The sequence below is a fragment of the Chamaea fasciata genome, unplaced genomic scaffold (genome assembly GCF_029207755.1).
Source record: "Chamaea fasciata isolate MVZ Bird 193981 ecotype frontalis unplaced genomic scaffold, bChaFas1.0.hap1 SCAF_27, whole genome shotgun sequence".
Classification (NCBI taxonomy): Eukaryota; Metazoa; Chordata; class Aves; order Passeriformes; family Sylviidae; genus Chamaea; species Chamaea fasciata.
In genome coordinates this window covers 3,405,806-3,427,326 of record NW_027094112.1, presented here as the reverse complement: position 1 = coordinate 3,427,326, position 21,521 = coordinate 3,405,806, and the positions used below count along the sequence as shown (strand labels likewise).

The following is a 21,521-nucleotide window of genomic DNA, read 5'->3' as shown; positions in this document are numbered from 1 at the left end:
AGGAATGGGAACGACATGATTTGCTTAGAAACAGGAAAATCTCATGACGATAATTTGGGGAGCCAAGCCCTGCTGGGAACAGGATGGGGACCCCACAGCTGAATCAATATTTGAGTTTGATGCCGAGCCCATTCCCAGCCCCTCACTCTGAACCCAGACTCCTTGAGTACCGCTTATTCCCGGGGTTCTTTCCCGGCAGTAAATAACCCACCTCAGTGTTTCACTATTTAGAGTAAGTTAGAGGCTAAAATCGCAAAGTGGAGAAGAGACCCCCACACACACAGTCTGCACAGAGCTCGCGGTAAAATAAGAACCAATTCCGTGTGTTTCTGTCCAGAAAGAACAGCTCGGAGGCTGAAAAGTGCCCTTTCCTCCAGCTGAAGGAACCCGGCAGAAGACGGGAGTGCTCAAGCCGGGGCCGTGCGGGGAGCGGTAGCCTCGGGACAGCGGCGAGGCGATACCCCGATCCCCCGAACCCCACCGGCCCCCCGACCCCCGCTGCTGCCCCGGTCCCGCTGCACCCCCGAGCAGCAACTCCGCCAGCGGCGAGCCGGGGGATGAAGAAGCGATGGAGGGGAGAGAGATGGAAGGCGACAGGGAGAGATGAGGCTGCGGAAAAGTTGCGTTTCACCCACCTAGAAGCATTTTGGATGCGGCTGCGTCGCCTCCGCGCTGCTGGTGCCTCCCGCTCGCCGGGCAGAGCTGCGGGCAGGGCCGGGCGGGCGCACCCCCGCTCCCGCCGCCCCGCTCGCTGCCGCCCCTCGCCCCGCGTCCGGCCCCGCCTCGGCCCCGCAGGAGCGCGGGGGGAGAAGCTGCCGGAGCTGCCGGGTATCAGCGTGCAAATGGGCGGGGGGACCGGCCGCTCCCCCTCCCCGCACAGCCGCCCCCGCGCCGGGGCTGCCCGAGCCCCGAAACTTGGGGCGAGGGGAGGGGACCCTTAACGGCTCCGCTGCACCTCCGGGGCTCTCTCGGAGAGTCCTCTAAGGTGGCTGCTTTGGGGGGACCCGTGCCGAAATGCCACCGTGGGTCTCCACCGCCGGGTTTGCTCGGAGAGTGGAGACTCAGTTGCAGCCACGCACCCCGACCCCTGGGAAAGGCTCGCCGGCAGCAGGGACCGCGTGTCCCTGCCTGGTGACCGCGGCCGTGGGTCCGTGCTCCGTTCAGCACCAGCCCTGAGTGCTGGAAACACGCAGGGTCTGACCCAGCCGTGTCATCAGCTTGTGGGGTGACACGAGTGGACACGGGCAGTCTAACCCGGGTGGGGTGCTCATCTCAAGCCCCCATTACTGGAGTTTTCGTGAGCCCAGAGCCCACTGTCCTCCCCATGAGTCCATCAGCAAAGACTGTGGCAGCTGGGCTCCTCATGGCAGCACCTTCTCTGTGATGATTTTTGGCTTCTTCCCGGGAGGCGAGGCTCATGACTTGTTTACATTGCTGCCCTTTAAACATGGAAATGATGAAAAACCTGCTTGTGAAAAGGGGAAACAATCACCTCCCCTACCTCCCTGAACAGGAGACAAGAACAAGGAAGGAATCAAATATTTTTCTCAAGTCAAACAATACAAGGAGTCGGACAGAAACCGCTGGGCCATAAGCAGAGTGAAAATGAACGTGTTAAACCATGAGATGCTTGAGTCTCTTCCTGTGTGCCAGAGCCAGACTAGGCACTTTTGGGGTAAATGACAGAATTTTGGTGCACTGAAAAGCACTAAAGCCATCAGGGCCCCTCTGGGTGCTGCTGCAGGGCCAGGGCACAGCATGGATCTTTCTCCCAGACTTCACCCTGGCTCGGCTGGCACCAGGGCAGCACTGGCAGAGCCCCGGGCAGGGTGTTGCTGTCAGGGTCGTTAACAGCAGCAGTAAGTTTAGCCGGGGCACTCGCTAATCCGGGATTGACAGCTGGCCCCGCACGCCTGGCCGGGCCTCCCGCAGGCTATTTAAACCCGATATTAATTTGTTTAATGTCATCAGCAGTTTGGCGTTACTGCAGGGAGCGTCGAGCAGAGAGAGCTGGAAATGTAAAGACTGGGAGGAGCAGGGGACTGACAACCATACGATGGCTGTTCTCCTTTCCTCGGAGATAACCACAAGCCATGAGCAGGTCTGGCATCTCCTGACCTCCAGCCCCTCTAGCAGGGCCCGGCTGGACCGATTTACAGCCCTGACCCCCATTCCATCCAACATTTCCCCTCACCCCCAGCCCTGCCCAGCCTTTGCAGTTCTACCCAGCAATTCCCTCAATAAATCCTCTCCCATCTGCAGCTCATGCTGCATTTATCCCAGCCAGGCAGGCAGGTCCTGGCTGGCATCACCATGGCTGAAAGGGCTCGGGCTGGAGTGACACGGAGGGGTGGGAGGGAGGAACGGCGGTGTGGGATGCTGCACTTTGTGGCCGAGCCTTTGAGGCCAGCTGGAGCAGAGGCTAATTGCAGGTGCTGATTACAGCCCCTGCCATTAACGCCTCCGGCCCTCCCTGCCCAGCCCAGCGGATCACTGGAATTTCCCAGCTCTGCAGTGTGGATCGTCCGGTGCATAACTTGCTATATTTGTCCATGTTACCCCAGAGCTGGCATAGGGCAGCAGCACAAACCCTCCCACAGGGTCTAGACCCACATCCCCCTCTCAGCTGCCCCACATCCCAGGGATCAAAGCCTGTGGCTGCAGCTCCCTGATACCTCCACTGTGGGATGAAGCTGCTGAAGCATCTACCTCGGAGTGGCTGAGAAAGGTGCCCAGGGGCCATGACAACCAGCTCCAGCATCCCGTGGGAGGCACTAAAAAAACCCCAGAAGCAACATGGGTCAGATACCACAGCCCCTCGTGGTCACCACTTTCCAACATAGGTTGATATCCACATGCGGGACACTGATGGCTGAGCATCCCAAGAGTGTGGGGATGGAACCAGAGGGCTTCTTGTGAAATGGCCCCAGGCCCCAGCCCTCAGCCTGCAGCTCATCACACACATCCTGGGAGAGGCAAATCCCAAACACGCATTAAGAGGGGGAAGCATTTGCCAGCAGCCGCCTAAAGCCAGGCTTGCTGGGGCAGGTCTGCTCGAATCCTGCTTGTGGCTTAAAGGATGAGGGTGGGCAGGGAGAAGGGGAGGGTGCTCGGGCTCAGTCTGGGCACCAGTGTCACCAGTTCACTGGGTTCTTTGTGACAACAGACTCCAGGAACCACAACAGGGATTACTCCAAACCCTGCTGAGGGCAGTGTTAAATTCTTTGCTGGCTGAGGGACGTCCAGGACTGGCTCTTCCCAGCCTTAGACTCCAGAGGCAGCCTGGCAAATAGTGACCACAACTGGGAAATGAACACATCAGTAAACGAGGAGGGAGAGAGGGATAAAAGCCCAGCCAGAATTGCTCCCCTTGCCCAAGTCTGCTGAGGCTTCCAGAGCCTTTCTGGCTGACTTTGTTCACCAAGGATTTAGGGTATAATTTGGGGGTGAAAGACGCCAGATAGGATCAAGACTGATACACCTGGAGAATGTGTATCAGTTTTCTTCTGCTCTGTAACTTGAGCCCCATCAGAAGCAGAAGGCTCCGGCTGAAGCAGCCGCCGGCGGTTCATCCCTGCCGGGCCAGGAAGGCAGGCGCTGACCTTTCCTGCTCCTGAGTTTGCTCAGGATTAAGGTAGCATATTTTAAGGGCTGAATCCTCCTCCCCCGGGGGGCTTCCCACACAAAGAGAATGGGGTTTGTGCCTCACAGTTCCCCCATGACCCGCCCCCCCTATAAACAGAGACTTGCCAAACTGCTGAGTTCACAGTGCCCACCCGGATCCAATTTTTTTATTAATCCCCAGTTTTTTTAATGAACCCTTCCTGCTGATTTCTGCTTATATATATTTAAAAGGAGCAAACCTGGGAGCTATGTGTCAGTGGAGGGGTCTGGCGACCCTAGACGACACACACCCCCAGCTCTGACCCCCAAGGATGAGCCAAGGCGGGCAGGGCTTTGGTAAGGGAGCGATCGCCTGTGCCTCCCACCTTCATCATCTTTCCCAGGGAGATGGCTAATTACAAAGGCATCCAGGACAGGTCTGTGAATAGGGCGGAGAAATCGGATGACCTAAAAATATTTAATTATCAAGAAAAGGGGTGGAAATTACACCTGGAAATAGTTTCAGAGAGAGAGTGTAAGATTTTCCATCTAATTGAGGAGGGCCCTCCCGGAAGGGGCAGAGCAGAGGGTTCCACCTTGCCACCACACTTTGGTTCCCCCTAGCCCAGTGCAGATTTTCTGGGGGGCCACAGGGTATATATGGAGTCAACGGGGGTTTGGCCTGGAAACCAACTACTCAGAATCTTCTGTACGTTTAATTAGCCAGGGGTGATGCTGTCTCTGGTTTTGTCCATCAGGTTCCTGCTTAGCTTTGGCCCCTCAGGGGCTGCTGGTGCCCAGGGAGATCATCCAGGCAAATGCTCTGGTGCCACATCACAGACCACACCGAGACACTCCAGCTGGCACAGCAACGGCCAGAAAAATGAAACTATTCCTCATAAATCTGTGGCTGTAGAAAATACCAAAGGTGAGCTGGAGCAGTGTTGTGGGCAAGCTGTCCAAAAGCAGCGATAACTCAGGGGCATGCAAAAGGAAGGGAACTAAATTTGAGGTGAGCAGGCAGTGTCTGCAGGCAGAGGCAGCCCTGCTCCAACCACTCCGGCAACTCCAACAGCTCTGACAACTCCAACAGCTCCAACAGATCCGACTCATATGCTCCAAAAGCAGAGAGCTGGGGGCAGCCCAGGGAGGCTGCAGGGATAGGCCACAGTCCTTGTGCCAGAAGAATACATGGCTACAAACGGTCCCTCATGGCCAGCTCATCCAGAGCCCCGCACCACTCTGCTCCCAGCGTCACCAGCTCTCCCGGCAGCACCAGGACCAGACAGCAGGCCCCTGGATCCCTGCTCCCAATCCCAGGCTGTGGACATGGCTCCAAAAGCCAGAATCCCATTTTCTCCCTCTGCACACCCGCGCTGACACCACGGGGTTATGGAAAGGAGAGCTCACTCTGGGAAAGAGGCTGAAGCATGACGAGGGGAGATCATCTCTTCAGAGAAAATTTTATATTGCTTACGACTTACTGTCTGGGAACATAAAACAGTTTAAGCAGCCGACCCTAAATCACAGTGACAGCTCTACACTACCCACAACCCCCTGCCTGCCCTCCCCCAGCTCCCCCCGACCTGCCTCCCCTCTCCTCACCCACTCGCCTGGTTCCGAACGCTCTCTCCTCCCGTGTCCCCGGGCGAGCAGCACACGCGTGTGCACACACACGCAGAGACACAGCAGGCACGGAGAGGGGCCCGAGGCTGGAGGCCGGGGGGGATGAGCAGCGTTTCCATCACTGAGATGCGGACGAGTCACTTCCCCGTGGCTGTCATCTCCTCCCCAGTCCCCCCCGTTCAGTCCCGGCGCTCTTTGGGACGGCGCCCGGGCGCGGGGCGGCCGCGCAGCCCTCGCACGCACAGCCCGGCACGACCTGTTCCACCCAGCACCTCTAATCCCCAGTGACAGCCGGGGTGGGAGCGGGGAGCTACGGGATGCAGCTGTGGGATGCAGTAGGATGTTTTCCTCCCTCCCATGTCAGAGCAGGACAGTGGCTGCCTCTGTCCTGAGAACAGCAGAGCCCCCCGGGGGTGCCGAGGTCCCCCATGTCCTCAGCCCTCCCTGGGGATGTTTAAGACACAGCAGCCCCCAAGTGCCCGGGGGGCAAAGCCAAGCCCTCCAAACAGGATGCATTTGGATCCAATGCTTGGGGTGGCCACAAGAGCCAGGAGCCTGACCCTAGGACATCCCCAGCACTGGGCTCCCTTCCTAAGGTGACCTTCCATCGACCCCCTTCCATCCCGGGGACCTCACCCCCTGCTCAAAGCTGCTGATGGAGCTCTGGAAAAGGCCCCTTCAGGCTCAGAGCTCTCTCGGGAGGGGGACCAGCGGGTGCCGACAAGTTGGGACATGCTCACAGTTTAGCTGCTGCTTTGACCATTTTTTTCCCCGCTTAAAACAAATCCCAGGTTTCCTCTTCCAAATCTGCTGAGCTGATGCTACATGGGAAATTGTGAAATATTCCATGGCTACATGTTCCTGGTTGTTCTTAATCCACTTCTAATTAATGTCACGTGTGTCGCAGCCCTGAGCTGAGTGGCCGTGAAACACCATTGAGGCAACTTGACAGCAAACCGACTGGAAGAAAGCGACGGCAAAATCCGTGATTAAAGAGGAATGGCTCACAACTGCAGGGCTTAAAAATAGCACGAGGCAGTTTCCTACTGATTTTGGGGATAATAGCCACTGCCAGCAGCGCAGCACAGCCTCTGCCAGCACCACATCAGTGGCACCCCGACACTCCCATGGCCCGGACATCCCCCACCAGCCCACACAAAGATGATACTTGATATGTATTATCTGACCTTGATATATTTTGGCTTGGTCTCTATATTTCTAAAGGCAAAGCCCTTCCATGGATGCAGCTGGAGCATCCACCTGAGCACCCAAGCCCCTGCCATGGGAGGCCCCCACCTCCTTCGTGCCCCAGAAGCACAAGAAAAGCCCTGCAGGTTCTCTGTGTCATTTTATGGCCAAGAGTTTAAATTTTAAGGATCTTTTTAGAATAAGTGTGTCAGGGAAAAATATCCTTGAGGCTCTGACCAGAACTGGGGTGCAGAGCCAGAGTCTTGGTGGGGATGGCTCCACACCACAAAAACCCTCCAGCCAAAGCTGACCACTAATCAATTCATTTTCTATTTGAAGTTACTGACTCTATACAATCAGAGATTAATTATGCTACAGTTATTAATCCACAAAAACCGGAATAGCTGGGCTTTTTAGAGGGACAGCAAGCTAATGGGGTATTTTCGGGGGATTTAAGAAAGGGAGAAATTTTCTCTGGATTCATGGGCCAGCACAAAGTCAATGTGCAGGGTCTGGGCTCATGTGCTGCCTCTCACATGGCACCCACAGGTCCTTTCCCTCACAGAAACTGGGGTTTTTTTGGTAGAAAAAGAGCATTTAGTGAAACAGGACTTTTCTGCCCGTTCCCAGTGGCGGGGGTAAATCCCTTCCCTTCTCAGCCCTCCAAGCTCTGCGCCCAGGAGCCTCAAGGGACATCCCTCCACTCCACCCCTATGCCCCAATGGGAAGGGAGAAGCCTAGGAGTGAGCAAAGGGAAGGAAAACTTACAATTACCCAGCTGAGCTTCTTCAAATTATTCCTGATCCCAGCCAACATCTTTAAGACATGAAAAAACCATTATATTTCTCCCACTGAGATTCCAGGTTATTCAAATCTGATCTGAAAAGCTATTTTTGTTCATCTTTGCTCACAGCTGAAGGGAGCAGCCGAGGCCAATGGAGCAGGAGGACTCCGTATGTTTGTCCTTCATAAATTCACAGAAGCTTAAAATCTGAACCCTGGTGCTGCTTGGGCACAAGGTATTGATCAGCACCTGGCAGATGCAGGGTCTGTCCCAGCCAAATGTTAAATCCCCCTTAGCACTTAGGCTGGGCACAGACCTGCCACTGGGAATTTGGGAGAGCCCGATGTGCTGCCAGTGTACCCGGTGATGGACGCTGTGAAGTGGCTCCCATGCCAGCCAGACACTAGTTTGCTCCTGCCAAATTTGTCCAAAAAGTCCCAAAAGCAGGAGAGCAGCAAACTGCTGTAGGAGTTAAGGAAGAACAACTTTTCCTCTGGCATTGCTGGAGCAGGTCCTGGCAGGCACCAAGGCTGGGCACGGCTGGGAGCTCCATCAAGGGCAGATGTGAGAATGTGCCAGCCCCGACCTAGTGGTGACATGACTGCTGCACCCTGATTAGTCCCAATTAGACCCTAATCCCACATGTTTGCAAATTATTTAAATCAATACCTTGGGATTATTGCAGACAAAGCCCCACTGAACGTCGCTGAAATGGACTGGCACCCGTTTGCTGGGTAATGAACAGCTGAAAGGCTGCGACAGCAGAGAGCAGTGGGGGAAGGAGGAGGGAATCCAGCTGAGCAACGAGATGCTGGAGCACACAGAGCAGGGTCATGGAAAAGGAACATGGCCCAGGCTCACAGAGCAGCATCATGGAGTGGGATCACACACCTGCCAGACTGTCCGTGGTGAGACCCACCAGTTCCCCTCCCTCTGCTGCTCTCCTCCCCAAGGCATGGCTGTCCCAGGTACTGCTCTGGGTGGTTTTCAGGAGTTGTCTCTCAGCAGGGCTCTCCCAGACACGCCAAGAGCACAGTCATGGACTCCCTGGTCAGTGCAGCAGGCAACAGCCCAGCCTCAGACACCATGACCCCAGCTCTGCAGGAGCCATTCAAGGGGAGTGGGTTCCGTGCCAGCTGCTGAAATCAGGGAGTTCATCTGGCACCCCCTGTGAAACCCAAGATAATCCTACCAGCAGCTTCCAGCCCCCCCTGACTCCCAGAGCATCCCAGGCACCCCCAGGGTCCCCATGTCCCCGGCCAGGGGCCCCTCTCTCTGCTGCAGGCCCAGTGATGCTGAAGCTGTCACAGCGATTTCTCTGCTCATCTCAAACCTTTCTGCTCCCAAACACGCATGGACAGACATTTCAGCAGATAATTGGGAAAACCAGGACCTTTCCCTTTGCAAGGAACTGTTGTTCCAGGGCTGTGTTGCCAAGGGGGGGGAACACAGCACCAGGCAGCCCCAGTGTGAGGGGGGTGACAGCACCAGGCAGCCAGGGACAGGGTCAGGGTACATAATGCCACGGGATATTGGAGAGGGGGAAGAGCTTATGTCACAAATCCGCCCCAGGGCACAGCTGCCTCCAGGTGCTTTGGCCCTGCCTTGGCATTCCGTTTCGGGGGAGCAGCTCAGCAACCTCCAAAGCCAAGAAAAGTGGTTTGAGTTGGGCTCGGGGCTTGTGTGAACCCTCCTGGCACAGGAGATGCCTGAACAGTGTGTCCTTCCCGTGGACCCTGGCCAAAGGGGTTTGAGCTGCTGTCAGCTCAGATTTGCCTTGGAAACCAGAGCCTTGTGCTCCAAAGGAGAGTGCTTCCTGCTGCCTTTCAGGGAGATGCGGGCTGGCAGAGCCCAGAGACAATGCTCTGGTTGCAGCGCATGTGAGCTGTTCTTTACATCCCATGACTTTTTTGAGACACTGGTGGAAAGGACTTTTTGGGGAGAGCAAGGGATCGGGGTGTAAGTTCTGAAATGCTCCAGCTCAGCCTGCCCTGCGATGGGAGCCCCAGAGATGATCCAGGATGAGGGGAAGCAGCAGCCCCCTGTCCATGCCCCTGCAGCCACTGTTCCCCATTTCGGGGTGGCTCAGCTCTTCCTGCTCATTCAGCACCAGGCAGTGCTTTGGTTCCCGAGCACTCTGAGAGCAAACTGAGATTGCTTGGGCTCCCTGGGAAATCACAGGCAGTAATTAAATCACTCGTGACCCAGTTGGATTAGAACTGGCATCTGCGGCACGAAAACGTCTTTCATCTGTGGGCACCCTGTATCTAATCACCACCTTCACCGTGATTCCATAGAGGACAACAAGGATCTGGGATCTGCCTTGCAAAATGAAACTTATTGCTAATAAGCAATAATTTGTTTTTAAGTTGGGGGCTTTCTGGTACATCGCTAATGAATTGTAATGACACTGATTAGCATGTTTGCCAGCAACACTCCTCTGCAGCTTTGCTCCACGAGATGCCAGCGATCGCAGCCTGGGCAGGAAGAACAGATCCGAGAAGCCAGAGGGGAATGGGGAGACTGAGTGCTGGCTGGGAAGCTGCCTTTGATGTAGCTGTAGATGTCAGCATGAGACAGAGATTCCAGCCCGGAGGAACATCCCATCTTTGTCTAATTCAATTATTTCATTTAATCCGGTGTCTTTAACCTCCCAAGACTCCCCCAGTGCTGACACACCACTGGAGACCTGTGTTAGCCATTCCCGTCTGTGGGCTGTGCCAGGCTGAGCCCAGCCCCGGAGCAGGCAGCTGCCCATGAAGGGGTGACTGCTCCCAGGAGTGCAGGCAGATGCATTTTCTCAGCACCTGAAGGTGCAGGTCTGGCTGGTGAAGGGCTCCTAGGGGAGTGTGATGAGGCAGGGCAGGGCTTCCCCGCACTTCATCACCCTGCCAGCCCTGCCCGTGCCCTCCTGCCCATGCGTTGCAGCCCAGCCTGGAGCTTGTCCTGCACTTGTCCTCAGCTTGCTGGGGCATGGCAGACAGGGCTGATCCCTTTTGCATTTTGGGGGAACGCATATGGCACCAAGTACCCCCAGTGTCAGTGGCACGACCGGTGCAGAGGGGGGACAGGAGTCACATCAGTCCATTCCCAGCCACCCAGGGTCACATCTCAGGAGGCTGGGAAAGGCTCACAGTGACAATGCTGGAAGTGACATTTTTAACCAAAAGTGCAGGGAAAGGTCAGCTCCAGCGGGAACAGGAGGGCAGGGAGGCACAGGGAGCAGCTGCTGCCTGCAATTTCCCCACATAAGCAGATCAGAGCCCTGCGCACGCAGAGCAGAGCGTGTGGGGCCGACAGCGCGGGGCCCCAGGGGTGTGACACTGGCAGAGGTCAGGGACGGTGCAGAAGCACAAAGAGCAGACCAGCATGCTCCAAGATCCGTTGGCTCAATAGGAAATGCATCCCTGGACAGCCTCCCATCAGGCCACAACCGGATCGAGGGGAGAAGCTGGAAGCTGCAGGCTGGAATTTATGTGCCCTATCCCCATTAAAATAGCCGGCGATATTTCCATCTGTCAGTAATGTTGATGAAGAGACCTGCTCCTTTGCATATCCCAGGCCTTACCCAAACAAAACCAGCACCAGTCAGGGCAGGATTTGGCACACACATGACTATTGCCATGCTAGGAATTCATGGCTCCAGCCTGCCCAGTCTCCAGTAAGAGCAGGAGCAGGGAACCATATAATCTTTAAGGTCCCTTCCATCCCAAGGCATTCTGTGATTCTATGCAATTCCCTTGGTTTGCTGCTAACTACAAACCAAACCGTCACAGCCAAAGGCTCAGGCGGAGCAGGTCAGCCATGGTGACAGGGTGACATTTCTGGGCACACTTCCCTGCTTTTGTGCATAAAATCTGCAGCAGCCAGCTGGGCCCGGCCAGGTGAATGCTGGCAGATGGCACAGAAGGCAAGTGAGTCCTTGCCCTTGCACAAGCTCCTGCCCAGCAGCACGGCACCTGCACATGCCAGCACCCCTGCCACAGCCAACAGGTGAGAGACCTCAGCACCGCATCCAAGCAGCATTTTGAATCAAACTCAGCATAGATACAGGAGAAGTGCACACCGGGAGTCTGGAGGGACACAGTCAGCTTGGCACCTGGAAAGCAGCATCCGGTAGCCCAGCAACTGACAGCTACTCCCCGCTGCACAAACCATCTACAGAAGTCAAGAAGACACCCACAAAGAGCAGCAGCAACCACGCTTGCACATGAACCGACCCACGTGTGTCTATCACTCTGCTGCTGTCAGCGTGGCCTCTTGGGCCCCAAAACCACCTGAGGACTGGCAGTGACATCTGGGGGAAGCCCTGCAGTTCAGGTAGACCAGCAAGTGACAGATGCCAAGGACAAAATACAGCATTTCTGATCTTTCCATGAGCCCAACAGAGCAGCTGTGCCAAAGCAAGGGCAGCCTTTGGGCAACCTCGACCTGCTGGGTGGGCTCCTACCTTGGGCTGCTGGCATCTTCCCCTTGTTTAGCTGCTTGAGGCGCTTCTGGTGGGACTTGCCGTTGTAGTGGATCTGCGCCTGTGCAGCCGAGTTGAGTTGGATATTGCAGACCTCGCAAAGTGTGAATGACTGGTGCTTCTTCTCCCGCTTCATGCGCTGCTCGGGCTGGCTGGGTGGGCAGCTGGCCTCCTCCGCCAGCTGCACTGCACTCTCAGGGCTGTGGGATGGGCTCAGGGGTCGCTTCATGCCTGCGGGAGGAAGGACAGACCCACTGTGAGGACAGAGGGACAGGAACAGGTGCCAGGTGAGGCAGGAGAGCCCAACATGGGTCCCACGCCTGTGGTGTGTCTGAATCTGGGGGGATCCCTGAGCAAGTGCAACAGCGTTTGGACAAGACGACATAAGCAGCAGCCTTCCCAGGTGGTTAGTGCTGGAGTAGAGAAGAACCCACTTCTTCCGAGTTTCCAGCTCTAGACAACACTTCTTGTATCAGGTCAAGTCTCTCTGTTCATTCGTGGGCAGCACTGTGGATTGGCCCGAAGCAGAGTTAGGAGAGAACCAACTCTCTGCAGGCAAGAGATTCAGCTGGCAGGACTCATGTGCGGTGAGGGTGTCCCAGAGCCTGTCTCCACCAGCGCAGCACTGGCACTGGCACTGTCGGCCACCAGCAGGTGCCTGTCCTGAACATGGGGCTCTGTGGGACCAACTTGCAGCAGGAGCTGGAGCCCCAGACCTACACAGCAGCACCATAGAGAAGAGCTGCCCATGGAGGGCCTGGGGTCAGCTGGGGACAGCCTTCCAGCGGCCTTTGCCTTGCAGGGACACTGTTCCTGCTGCCCGACCCCGAGGTGGGAATTGGTGGGACATCCAGAACAGCCTCGGAGGCGCGAAGGTCACCCGAGCCCTGCGATCCAGTTACCACCTTGGAGCTGGCAGCTGCGGCTTACAAATACCCGCAGGCACGCCAAGGGGCCAAGGCTGGGGCCGGGGTGTCTGTGGGCGGCCAGGCAGGACCCAAGAGTGCCCCGCAGGGATGTCTCTGGCATCCTCGGCAGGGCTGCACGGGGAGCGTGCGGGGCTCAGCCGCCCGCACGCTCCTCGGGCAGCGGGGACCGCACCGGGGGCTTTGGCTCAGGCAACGGGCTGTCCGAAACGCCGCTGGGTCGTGCCGGCGTGGCCGCTCACCCAGCGGGCTACGAGGGGTCGGTGCTCGGGCCCAGCGGGGACTCGGAGGGGTCTCGGTTCGCTGCAGCCCCGGCCGCGGCCCCGCGGTGGCGCCGCCGCTCCGCGCCGGTCCCGCGCGTGGGTGACCGCGGACGGCGGCAGCGGGGACCGGGGACGGGAACAGCGGGGAGGGCACGGGGCGGGGACAGGGGGGAACAGCGGGGGCTGGGAACAGCGGGCAGCGAGGCCGGGGGGACAAAGCGGAGAGAGGGCAGCGGGGACAGGGGGACAGAAGGCAGCGCTTTCCCCGTCGCAGGGCAGGGGTGCGCTGCCACGCACCCACCCACCGGGTGAGCACCCCTCTCCTCAGAGGGTCTCGGCCCCGTCTTGCGCCTTCCTGCGCCCCGGAGGTGGCCACGAGTGTCTCCATCGATAGTCCTGGTTAGCCAAAAGGAGCGGGAGGTTTTCCCACGAGCTGTTAACAGAGCCGGAGACCTTTCCCGGGATAACCATTAGCAGAGCAACCGGAAAGCAGATCTGGGAGACGATCAGCACCAGGAATGTGAGACGGGGCCTCAGGGACGCAGCGGGACACGCGGCACGCTGGTGGGGACACGCCAGCCGAGGCAGCTCGCCGGGTGCCTTTGGCATACTCCCCCTCCCCGGGTATTTTTAATGCAATTACATCCCAGGACACGGAGCTAAAATTGGAACATTATGTGGACAAAGTATCCCCAAAGTCTCCCTCGTCTTTAAAACGGGCACTGCTGTTGCTCTGATTAGGCAGCAGCTCCTGTACCGGCTCCCGGGGCAGCGTTTGAAGGTCTGTCCTAATTGCACACACACTTGTTGTCTCATTCACTTAATTTCTTCTGTGCCTGTTCTGCTTCTCAGGTGTCAGGGCCACAAACCGGGTGGCTCATGGCTGGGACAGGTCACAGGACAGGCCATGGCACGAGTGCATGCTGGCAGTGCCCTGACTGACGGCTGCTTTGGGGGAGATTTCACCTTTTCAGCAGTGTTGAGGAACTTTTGGCCGGGGGATGGGGGGCTGTTACCTTTCACAGGAGGGAAACTAAGGCAAGATGAAGGTTAAGTGACACCTCCAGGGTGACTCAGGGTCTCTAAGTCAAACCCAGCTCAGAACAGAGGGTCAGCACATCCCAGCTCCACCACCCATCCCACCCCAGGACAGATGAGGTCAAGCTTTTGTCTCCTCCATGCAGGAGGATCATAAGCAGTTGCAAATTTTCAGGTAGTCTTCCCAAGGGTTCTCTTGGATGGAGGAGATGAGCTGCCACTCCCCCATCACTGCCCAGATTTGACCTGGCTGATCAGCATCAACGACACCTCCCAAGACCCCAGTGACACCCTGCCACCTGTACTTCTTGCTGCCCTTCCCCCAGAGCCAGGGGCTCTGCCAGCCTCACAGGGGATGTCTCTTTGGCTCCTGGTTTTTTGAAGGAGACCCATGCTGGGCCATCCTTTACTCAGCTCCTGAATGCAAAGCAAACTCCAGAAACCACAACTTCCCGCACAGGCTGCGGTCACTGGAAATTGCTCTGTGCCCACACACTGTGTTGAAGCAGCATCCCACAGCGTCCCACAGCATCCCACAGCATCCCACAGCATCCCAGAAAAGCTGATGGCTGGGCATGAGATATATCAGTGGGGCAGGGGGGTTCTGGCCAAGCTACAAAATCCTGATGAGAAAGTAGGTTTGATGCAGGTCAAGTCCTTTCCCTCATTTCCTGTTTTCTGAATAACCTGGGGGCAGATCCATAAAGGCCACCCTCGGCACAGGGAGTGCTGTTATTCCAGCCTGGACAGAGATTCCTATGCACATGCAGCCTGAACATCTGTGCAGGGATGTTCTCTTAGTGCCCTACCCCAGCAGGAACCCTCGTGCTCCCTCCTGCCATCAGCACCAGTTTGTGTCCCAAGGGACTTTTATTTGGCCTGAACTCAATAGAGCCAACACACAGGACCAGAACCTTCCCCCAAGTCGTACTGCCTTTGCCACAGAGCTGAGGGCACCTGGCAATAGCTGATTGGGAGATCTCTCCATTCAGCGATATGGGACCAGGGAAAACATCACCTGAACAGAAAGTGCATGAACTTGGTAAGAGAGCAAGAAATCTGAAGGGAAAAAAAGAATCTTACTTGAGTTCACTAGGTTACGTTCTACTGAATCCACCTTCCTTGCCTCCAGTTGAGTACACACAACAGTAAATAAAAGCAGTAGAAGTAAAAGACAATGTTGGTATGAAAGTGGCCACCAACTGTTGTCACAAAATTCCCTCAAATGCCCTAAGGATCAATTTCACGGTCCCTGTAAGGACCCTCAGGTGTCACAACACCTCACCCAAGCACAACTCAAATCACTGCATCCCATCAACTCAGGATTTGCACCAGTAAGCAGCCCTGTGATCCTGCCACTGCCATGCAGGGCCCCTGGCTGTGCCCCCCTCCAGAGCCACCATGGAGCCCCAGGCCCTCTGCAGCAGCAGCAGCCCCACCATCCTGCCTCCTCACAGACCCCTCACCACCAGCACAGGCAATTTCCAGCCCGCCCACCCACCCGTTTGGGCTCAGCATACAGCAGTGCCTCTTCAAGGCAGCACCTCCTGCCCCAGGCAGGCACAGGAGGCTCCTACCTGGTGCTGGAGAAGGGAACGCCAAGCCCTGCCCTTGGCACCGCCAAGCCCAGCCGGTTCCTGCCCTTGTGCCACGGCCCTCAGGGCACCGCGGCCACCCCTATGCCTGGAGAGCTGCAGACACTTGTCTCATATTTCAAGGAGCATTTCAAATGCGGTTCGATCACCACTAAATCAGCCCTCATCAGCAGCCTCCGGACGAGAGCCGGCACGTCCGAGTTGGTGCCTGTGGCTCAGCAAGTTCCCAAAGAGCCCGGAGCGTCACGCGGGGCAGCGGGTGCCAGCTGGCAGGGGGTGGCACTGGAGGAGCCACCTTGAGCCAAGAGCAGGCGGATGCACCTGACAGCAGCTCTCAGTGACAGGGGAGATGGGGGAACGGGGCAGCTTTCCGGGCTACCTCGATGGTTGGGTCCAGAGAATTCCCTGTGTAACTTCACAAAGAGGCACCGGCTGCTGGTTGAAGGATGGGAAGGCCACTGGCCTGGCTGCAAGGAGCACAGAGGGCTCTGCCCTGGACAGGGAGGCAGCCCAGGGGACCTGCTGTAGCATCAGGAGATGCTTCATTGTCCTGGCCTGAGAGCTGAGCAGATCCAGGCAGACCACAGGTTTTGGAGGGGCCCGGCCATGCCTGCAGCACTTGCAGCATTTCATAACACTGCATCAAGCCAGCTGCCCCCCCAACCCTGACATATGCTCCACTAATGCCAGAGCAAGGCACATTTTAGGATCAGTCCGTAAACCACGCGTTGTCAGAGCAAGGATTAGTGTGAGCTGTCTCTCCTCAAGGGCTCCGGACTGCAGGCTGGCTCCGGGCACGCGGACCAGGGCACACACAGGGCTCAGACCACCCTCAACCCTCAGTTCTGAATCCCCCAAATGCCCAGTTCTTACCCTCAGATGCTCTCCAGGTTCCCCTCACGCTGAAGGGCAGTGGGACATCTTGCAGCCTCCCGGGAGGGCAGGGAGCATCACACGGAGCACGGTGCCACTGCGCCTGTCCTCTCCTTTGCACATCAAGATCATTAACACCGCAGGGCTGCGTGTCCCCTGAATCAGCAGATCCCAGCCCTGCTCCCGGGCAGCCAGGACAGCTGAAACCCAGCAGAAGGAGACGTCATGGAGGGAACAATGCTGCTGCTCTGCAGCAGGGCAGGAAACGTGCCCGTCCACTCTAGGAAGCAAAACCTGGGCAGTGCCACCTGCTCTCAAACCAGCAGGGAAAAGAGCAAAGCAAACAGAGGCAGGGAATGTGACATTCTGCCCCAGGGTTCAGCTGTAGGTGTGAGCACAGTGCAGGGAGCAGTGGGAAAGGAAGGACTGAGGCTCCATGATTCATCACCCCCACTGGCCATGCACCCTCAGCCTCTCCTCTGGATGAGGAGAACCTGACAAGATCACAGCATCCTTCAGGATTCTTGTGGTCAGCACAAAGATTAGGGCAGAGCCGCATCTCACAGAGCCACTATGCTCTCTTGGGAAATAAAATACAGAGAACCAGGTGATGCAGAGGCAGTGTCTGAGCCCTGGCAGCACCTCGTGATCCCCTCGCTGTTCCCTGAGGCTGCCACAGGGAAGTTCCCAGAGAAGATGATTTTCCACAAGTGCAGGATCCAGAATGTGATCCAGGCCAGCTCCTGGGGAGCTGCCACCCCCACTGCAGGCACCAACAGCCGGGTCAGCAGCAGTGCCACTGGAGGCACAATGCCACAAGCATTGGCACCATAAGCACCATGGTGGTGGCAGTGCCAATCCCCTTCCCCCAGCCATGTGTTCCTGTGGCAAAGGTGAGGACATCCACCACGAGCACTTACAGTGATGAGCAGGGTTCCAGCAGGTCCCACAGCAGAGGTGGGCATGGTCTTCCCTCCCAGGTTCCCTCACTTCCGCGTCTGGGTCAGGAGCTTTTCAGGGCAGAAATTGGCTTTTAAGTGAATTTGTGAAGAGCTGCTGGCTAACAGGAGACCTCCAGTGTAAGCTGGAGCTCTCAAAGGCTCCTCTATTACAACGCAAATTAAATATTTGATAGTGCTAAGCAAGTGACATTTGCAGTCCAGTCACGCCAGGGGTATCAGATAGAGATATTTGCAATGGGATCTGTTTAAATCCATGTAGTGCTTTGGATCCGTCCATCAAAACAAGCCCAGAGCTTTATTAAAATCAATGTTATCAAACACCCTGCTGGGGGAGGCTCTGGAGCCCGTGTGGTGGGGCTGGGGCGCAGCTGAGCCCTGCTGAGCTATGAGGCTGCAGTACTGTGCAGCTTTAGAAGAGATTTTTCTTTAAAATTTAAGAGTAGCAAGAGACTTATCTCTACCTGTAGCTGTGGGAGGGAGATTCACTGCAGCTGAAAAAACGGGAAAGCACTGACCCAGCCCCATATAGAACCTGTTTTCAATAGGATCTCTTATATATGAGAGATTTCTGCTACCTGACACCAGATAAGACATGCTCCCATGCCAGATCCATCAGATACATGTTCCAGAAACTGCCGTAAAGTTGTTCAGTGTGACAAATGCCTGATCCCCTTCCCCAGCTCAGCAAGGCTGCATGGAAACGCACTTTGTCAAAGTATAACAAAACTACTCTCATTACCTTCCCTAAAAAAAGGGCTTGGAAACATAAAGGCTGAAAAGGACTTTCTGCATCTGTCACATGAGATGTGACAAAGTGACACAGAGTCCAGGCAACTTGTTGACAGTGAACGCCCTTCACGGACAGATTTGGGGAAGATTTCCTTACCAGCACATGGCTCAGTCCCATCAGCTGCTGTGGGAGGGGAGGCTCCTGAGCACTGCCCCACGACTGCTCTGGGTCTGCCCTTTGCCCAGAGCTCTGGGAAGATGGGTCCAGGGATAGCTGGACACCCTAAGGTGGCTGAGGGCCCACCCCACCGCCAGCCTGAACTGCCCCAGTTCCGTGGCACTTGTCATGGTGCTGAAGCTCCCAAACCTCCCAGCTGCTGGGAAAAGTTTGCAAAAGCATGTCTAGCTGAAAGGCAGATGACAAGTAAAAAGAACCCCGAATTTATTGTTTTCTCAGAATTTAGAGTGGGAGGAAGGAAAATGGGACGACCCATGATTTTTTAATGCCTGCAGTTGGCAGCTCCATATTTAATGTGACAGCATCCCTTTAAGAAAAATATGTTCATACACAAGAAAGAAAATAAATTGGCAAAGCAATTTGCTTTCAAGCTAGGCTGACAATTCCCCACTCCGATGCTTTGCTGCAGCCTTGGGTGAGCCGCAGTGGCCGGCACTCCATGCTGGGCAGGGGTCATCTCAGAGGTTAAGGATGCTTCACTGGGTGACAAGCCCATCTGGGAGCAGTAATTTATCCCAGAGATGGGGCAAAGAAAGAGTGGAAGGAATAATTCATTGTGTGTGAGGCGACAAGGAGACTGTGCTGTCATGTTACCACACTGACAACTCCCCGACACAAACAGAGATGCTTGTTACGGAGCCTGAACCCACACGATCAAAGGGGCTTCTGCATTTGGGGTAGGAAGGGATAAAAAAAGACAGGAAGAAAGGAAAAGAAGAGCTAAATCAAAGCCTTGTTACCATTTCTTATGAAAGAAACTTGTGAGAAATGCTCTTTGCAGAGCAATTAGTCACCAGAATCTGAGGCAAGCGCCCAGCAGGACCCACTGCTGCCGCCCTGGGGCTGGGGAGGAGCACCCTGGTGTGGCTGCTCAGAGCAGCCTGGGGAGACATGAACGAGCTGGCAGCACCAGTAGGAAGAATCTGTCTGATAGGGGACAGCACGATGGCACCAGAGCCATCGGGAACAGAGGCATCAGTAACCAGGGTCCAAAACCATCCCTCACTTCTTCATTTCCCTCAGTTGAGGGTTGGGGCTCCCCAGAATGATGCTGCATACGCAGCACCTGAGGTCCCTGCTGACATTGGCAGCTTTGAAGTCAAGCCCCTAAAGCCTTGAGCTTGGTGATGGTGGTGCCACACCCAGGGGTGGCACAAAATCCCTCAGCCCCCCGAGGTGCTGCTGAGGGATCCCCAGGAGTGATGGGGATGCAAGGGCCCTGTCCAGAAACGCACTGCAGGAGCATTACCCTTCAGCCTCAGTTGACACCTTGAAACCCTGACTTGTCTGTGAACACCAGGATGCCAGAGCTGACAGGCAGGGAAATGAAATGGGACAGATGATAATGAATTGCCCACATCCCTCAGTGTCTCCTGGATGTGGAGTAATGAAGTTATACATTGCTCACTGGCTAGAGGACAGAAGAAGAGTTTCAGAGCTCGGGTTTAATCAGCTCAGTGACAAGCATGGCCTGGATTCGTTCCCTCCTCTCGCCACGGTTTGGTGTCTCCACTCCTCTCCCATCTCCCACCAGCCCCAGGATTCAGTGCCTCGCTCCTGCAGCACCGGGATGAAGCTGCAGGAACTCAGTCGCTGCAGTGTGAGAATCCTGTGCTGTGCTGGAGGTCGTCGGTGTCAGGAGAGAAGCACGTGTATCCAATTAGAATGGGAAACCTCTGCTCCTTGAAGGGCAGAGGGCAGCGAGTGTTGGCTGGCGGTGCAGGTGGCGGCTGGAATATTTATTTGGGCAGCACCATTAATGTTATTTAATGAGCTCGGGTGGGTCAGCGCTCCAGTTTGAAAGGAATTCCAAAATGAACTAATGAAAAGTTGCTTATCTCCCTGCCACGGAGACAGCCCCACTCCTGCTGCCTCCTGCTCACTGGCGCTGAGCAGGAGAGATCTCCCGGCTCCCTCTCTGTGCTCACCTGCCTCCCACACGTGCATGACACTGCCACTGCTGCCGCGCTGTCACCGCAGCGGCTGCCACGCTGTCACCGGAGGGTACCTGACACAGGGGGGAGACAGAGCTGGGCTGGGCACGGCTCACATCGACTGCTCCTCTGACCAGTGAGCAGCACGGAGCCACCGCTGGGGCAGAGGCTCATCCTTCCTCGGGGTATTCCCAGGATGAAGCCTGAGAGCTGCTGCCTTCCTCCAGCTGGGCGCCGGATGCAGCACTGAGCTCCGTGCTGCCCGCCAGTGAATTCCAGGCGATGGGAAACGTGGTGGCGAGGCGGCCCGGGCAGAGGGGCTGCTGACAAATCCGCCTCCTGCCGCACAAAGCAGCCCATCCGTGCCAAGGGTCCAAGCATGTCCCTGCGTGGGCACAGTGCCAGGTCGCAGCCAGGATGGGAGAGGCAGCCAAGGCACGGCCCTAAGAGCTGTCTCGGGGCTGCACCGGGGCCGGGATCCCAACGGGAAGCCCCGCAGTCGCCAGCCCATTGCCCAGGGCTCCCAGCTCCCCAGGGCGTGCAGGGGACAGCGGCGTGAGGCTCAGCTCCACTGGCAGCTGGCGAGAGGTGGAGGCGTTGCTGTTATGAAAACATGCGAGGGCTGTGTCTGAAAACATTGTGAGGAGCCAGCTCCATAAATAGGCCCTTTATGGCTCTTCCCTGTGCTGAGACAGGCTCTTTCACACACGCTTGGCTCCGGCACGGCGGGTTACGCAGCTAAAACAGCCCTGTGTCGGGTGGGGGAGACCGGGGAGCACGGGCAGACGGGACACTGAGGCACGGAGCCCCCCGGCTCAGCCCCACCACCCCTGAGCAGGGGGTGCTACACCTCACCAGCACCCGCCGAACAGCAGCCCGTGTCCCTCGGCAGGAGCTGCGATGCCCGTGGGAGGACAGAGACCAGGACAGTGACCCGTGCTGTCACAGGACACGGGCAGCAGCTGCTTCGCTGCCACCTCCTCCGCGCCCTGCACGCCCCGGCGCCTCAGCATACGGCCACGATTAATCAATGGATTCATCAGGGAGTTGTCATTAATTGAGCAGCTCCTGCGGCCATGGAGCCCAATGGTCCGTCTGGTGTCAGAAGCCGTGCATGCAGCAGCAGCTCTTCACTGCTTTCGGCCACATCCATTTAACGCGATGACAGTTCAGTTTGTGCCCCCTCAGCAAACGTCCCCCGGTGTGGGAGCACTGGTGACTAAAGCAGCGGGTGAACGATTAGTGACTCAGCGCATAATTTTGCTCATTTTGTGCCTTTTTTTAGCGCGGGGCG

General features: G+C 56.6%; 1 protein-coding gene across 5 annotated transcripts in view; it reads right to left on the bottom strand.

Annotated features, from left to right (window-relative positions):
- ZNF385C (zinc finger protein 385C) overlaps positions 1-21,521 on the bottom strand; it is a 58,804-nt gene that overhangs the window by 28,847 nt on the left and 8,436 nt on the right. For 3 of the 5 annotated variants that reach the window (XM_066204825.1, XM_066204822.1, XM_066204824.1), the window contains exon 2: positions 11,652-11,900. The exons of 1 other annotated variant lie outside the window; for it this stretch is intronic. In XM_066204825.1, the coding sequence (XP_066060922.1) occupies positions 11,652-11,900 (249 nt within the window). Of the gene's footprint in view, positions 1-11,651; positions 11,901-16,364; positions 16,426-21,521 lie in introns of those variants that run through there. One more of the 5 variants, XM_066204823.1, reaches the window with a different exon arrangement.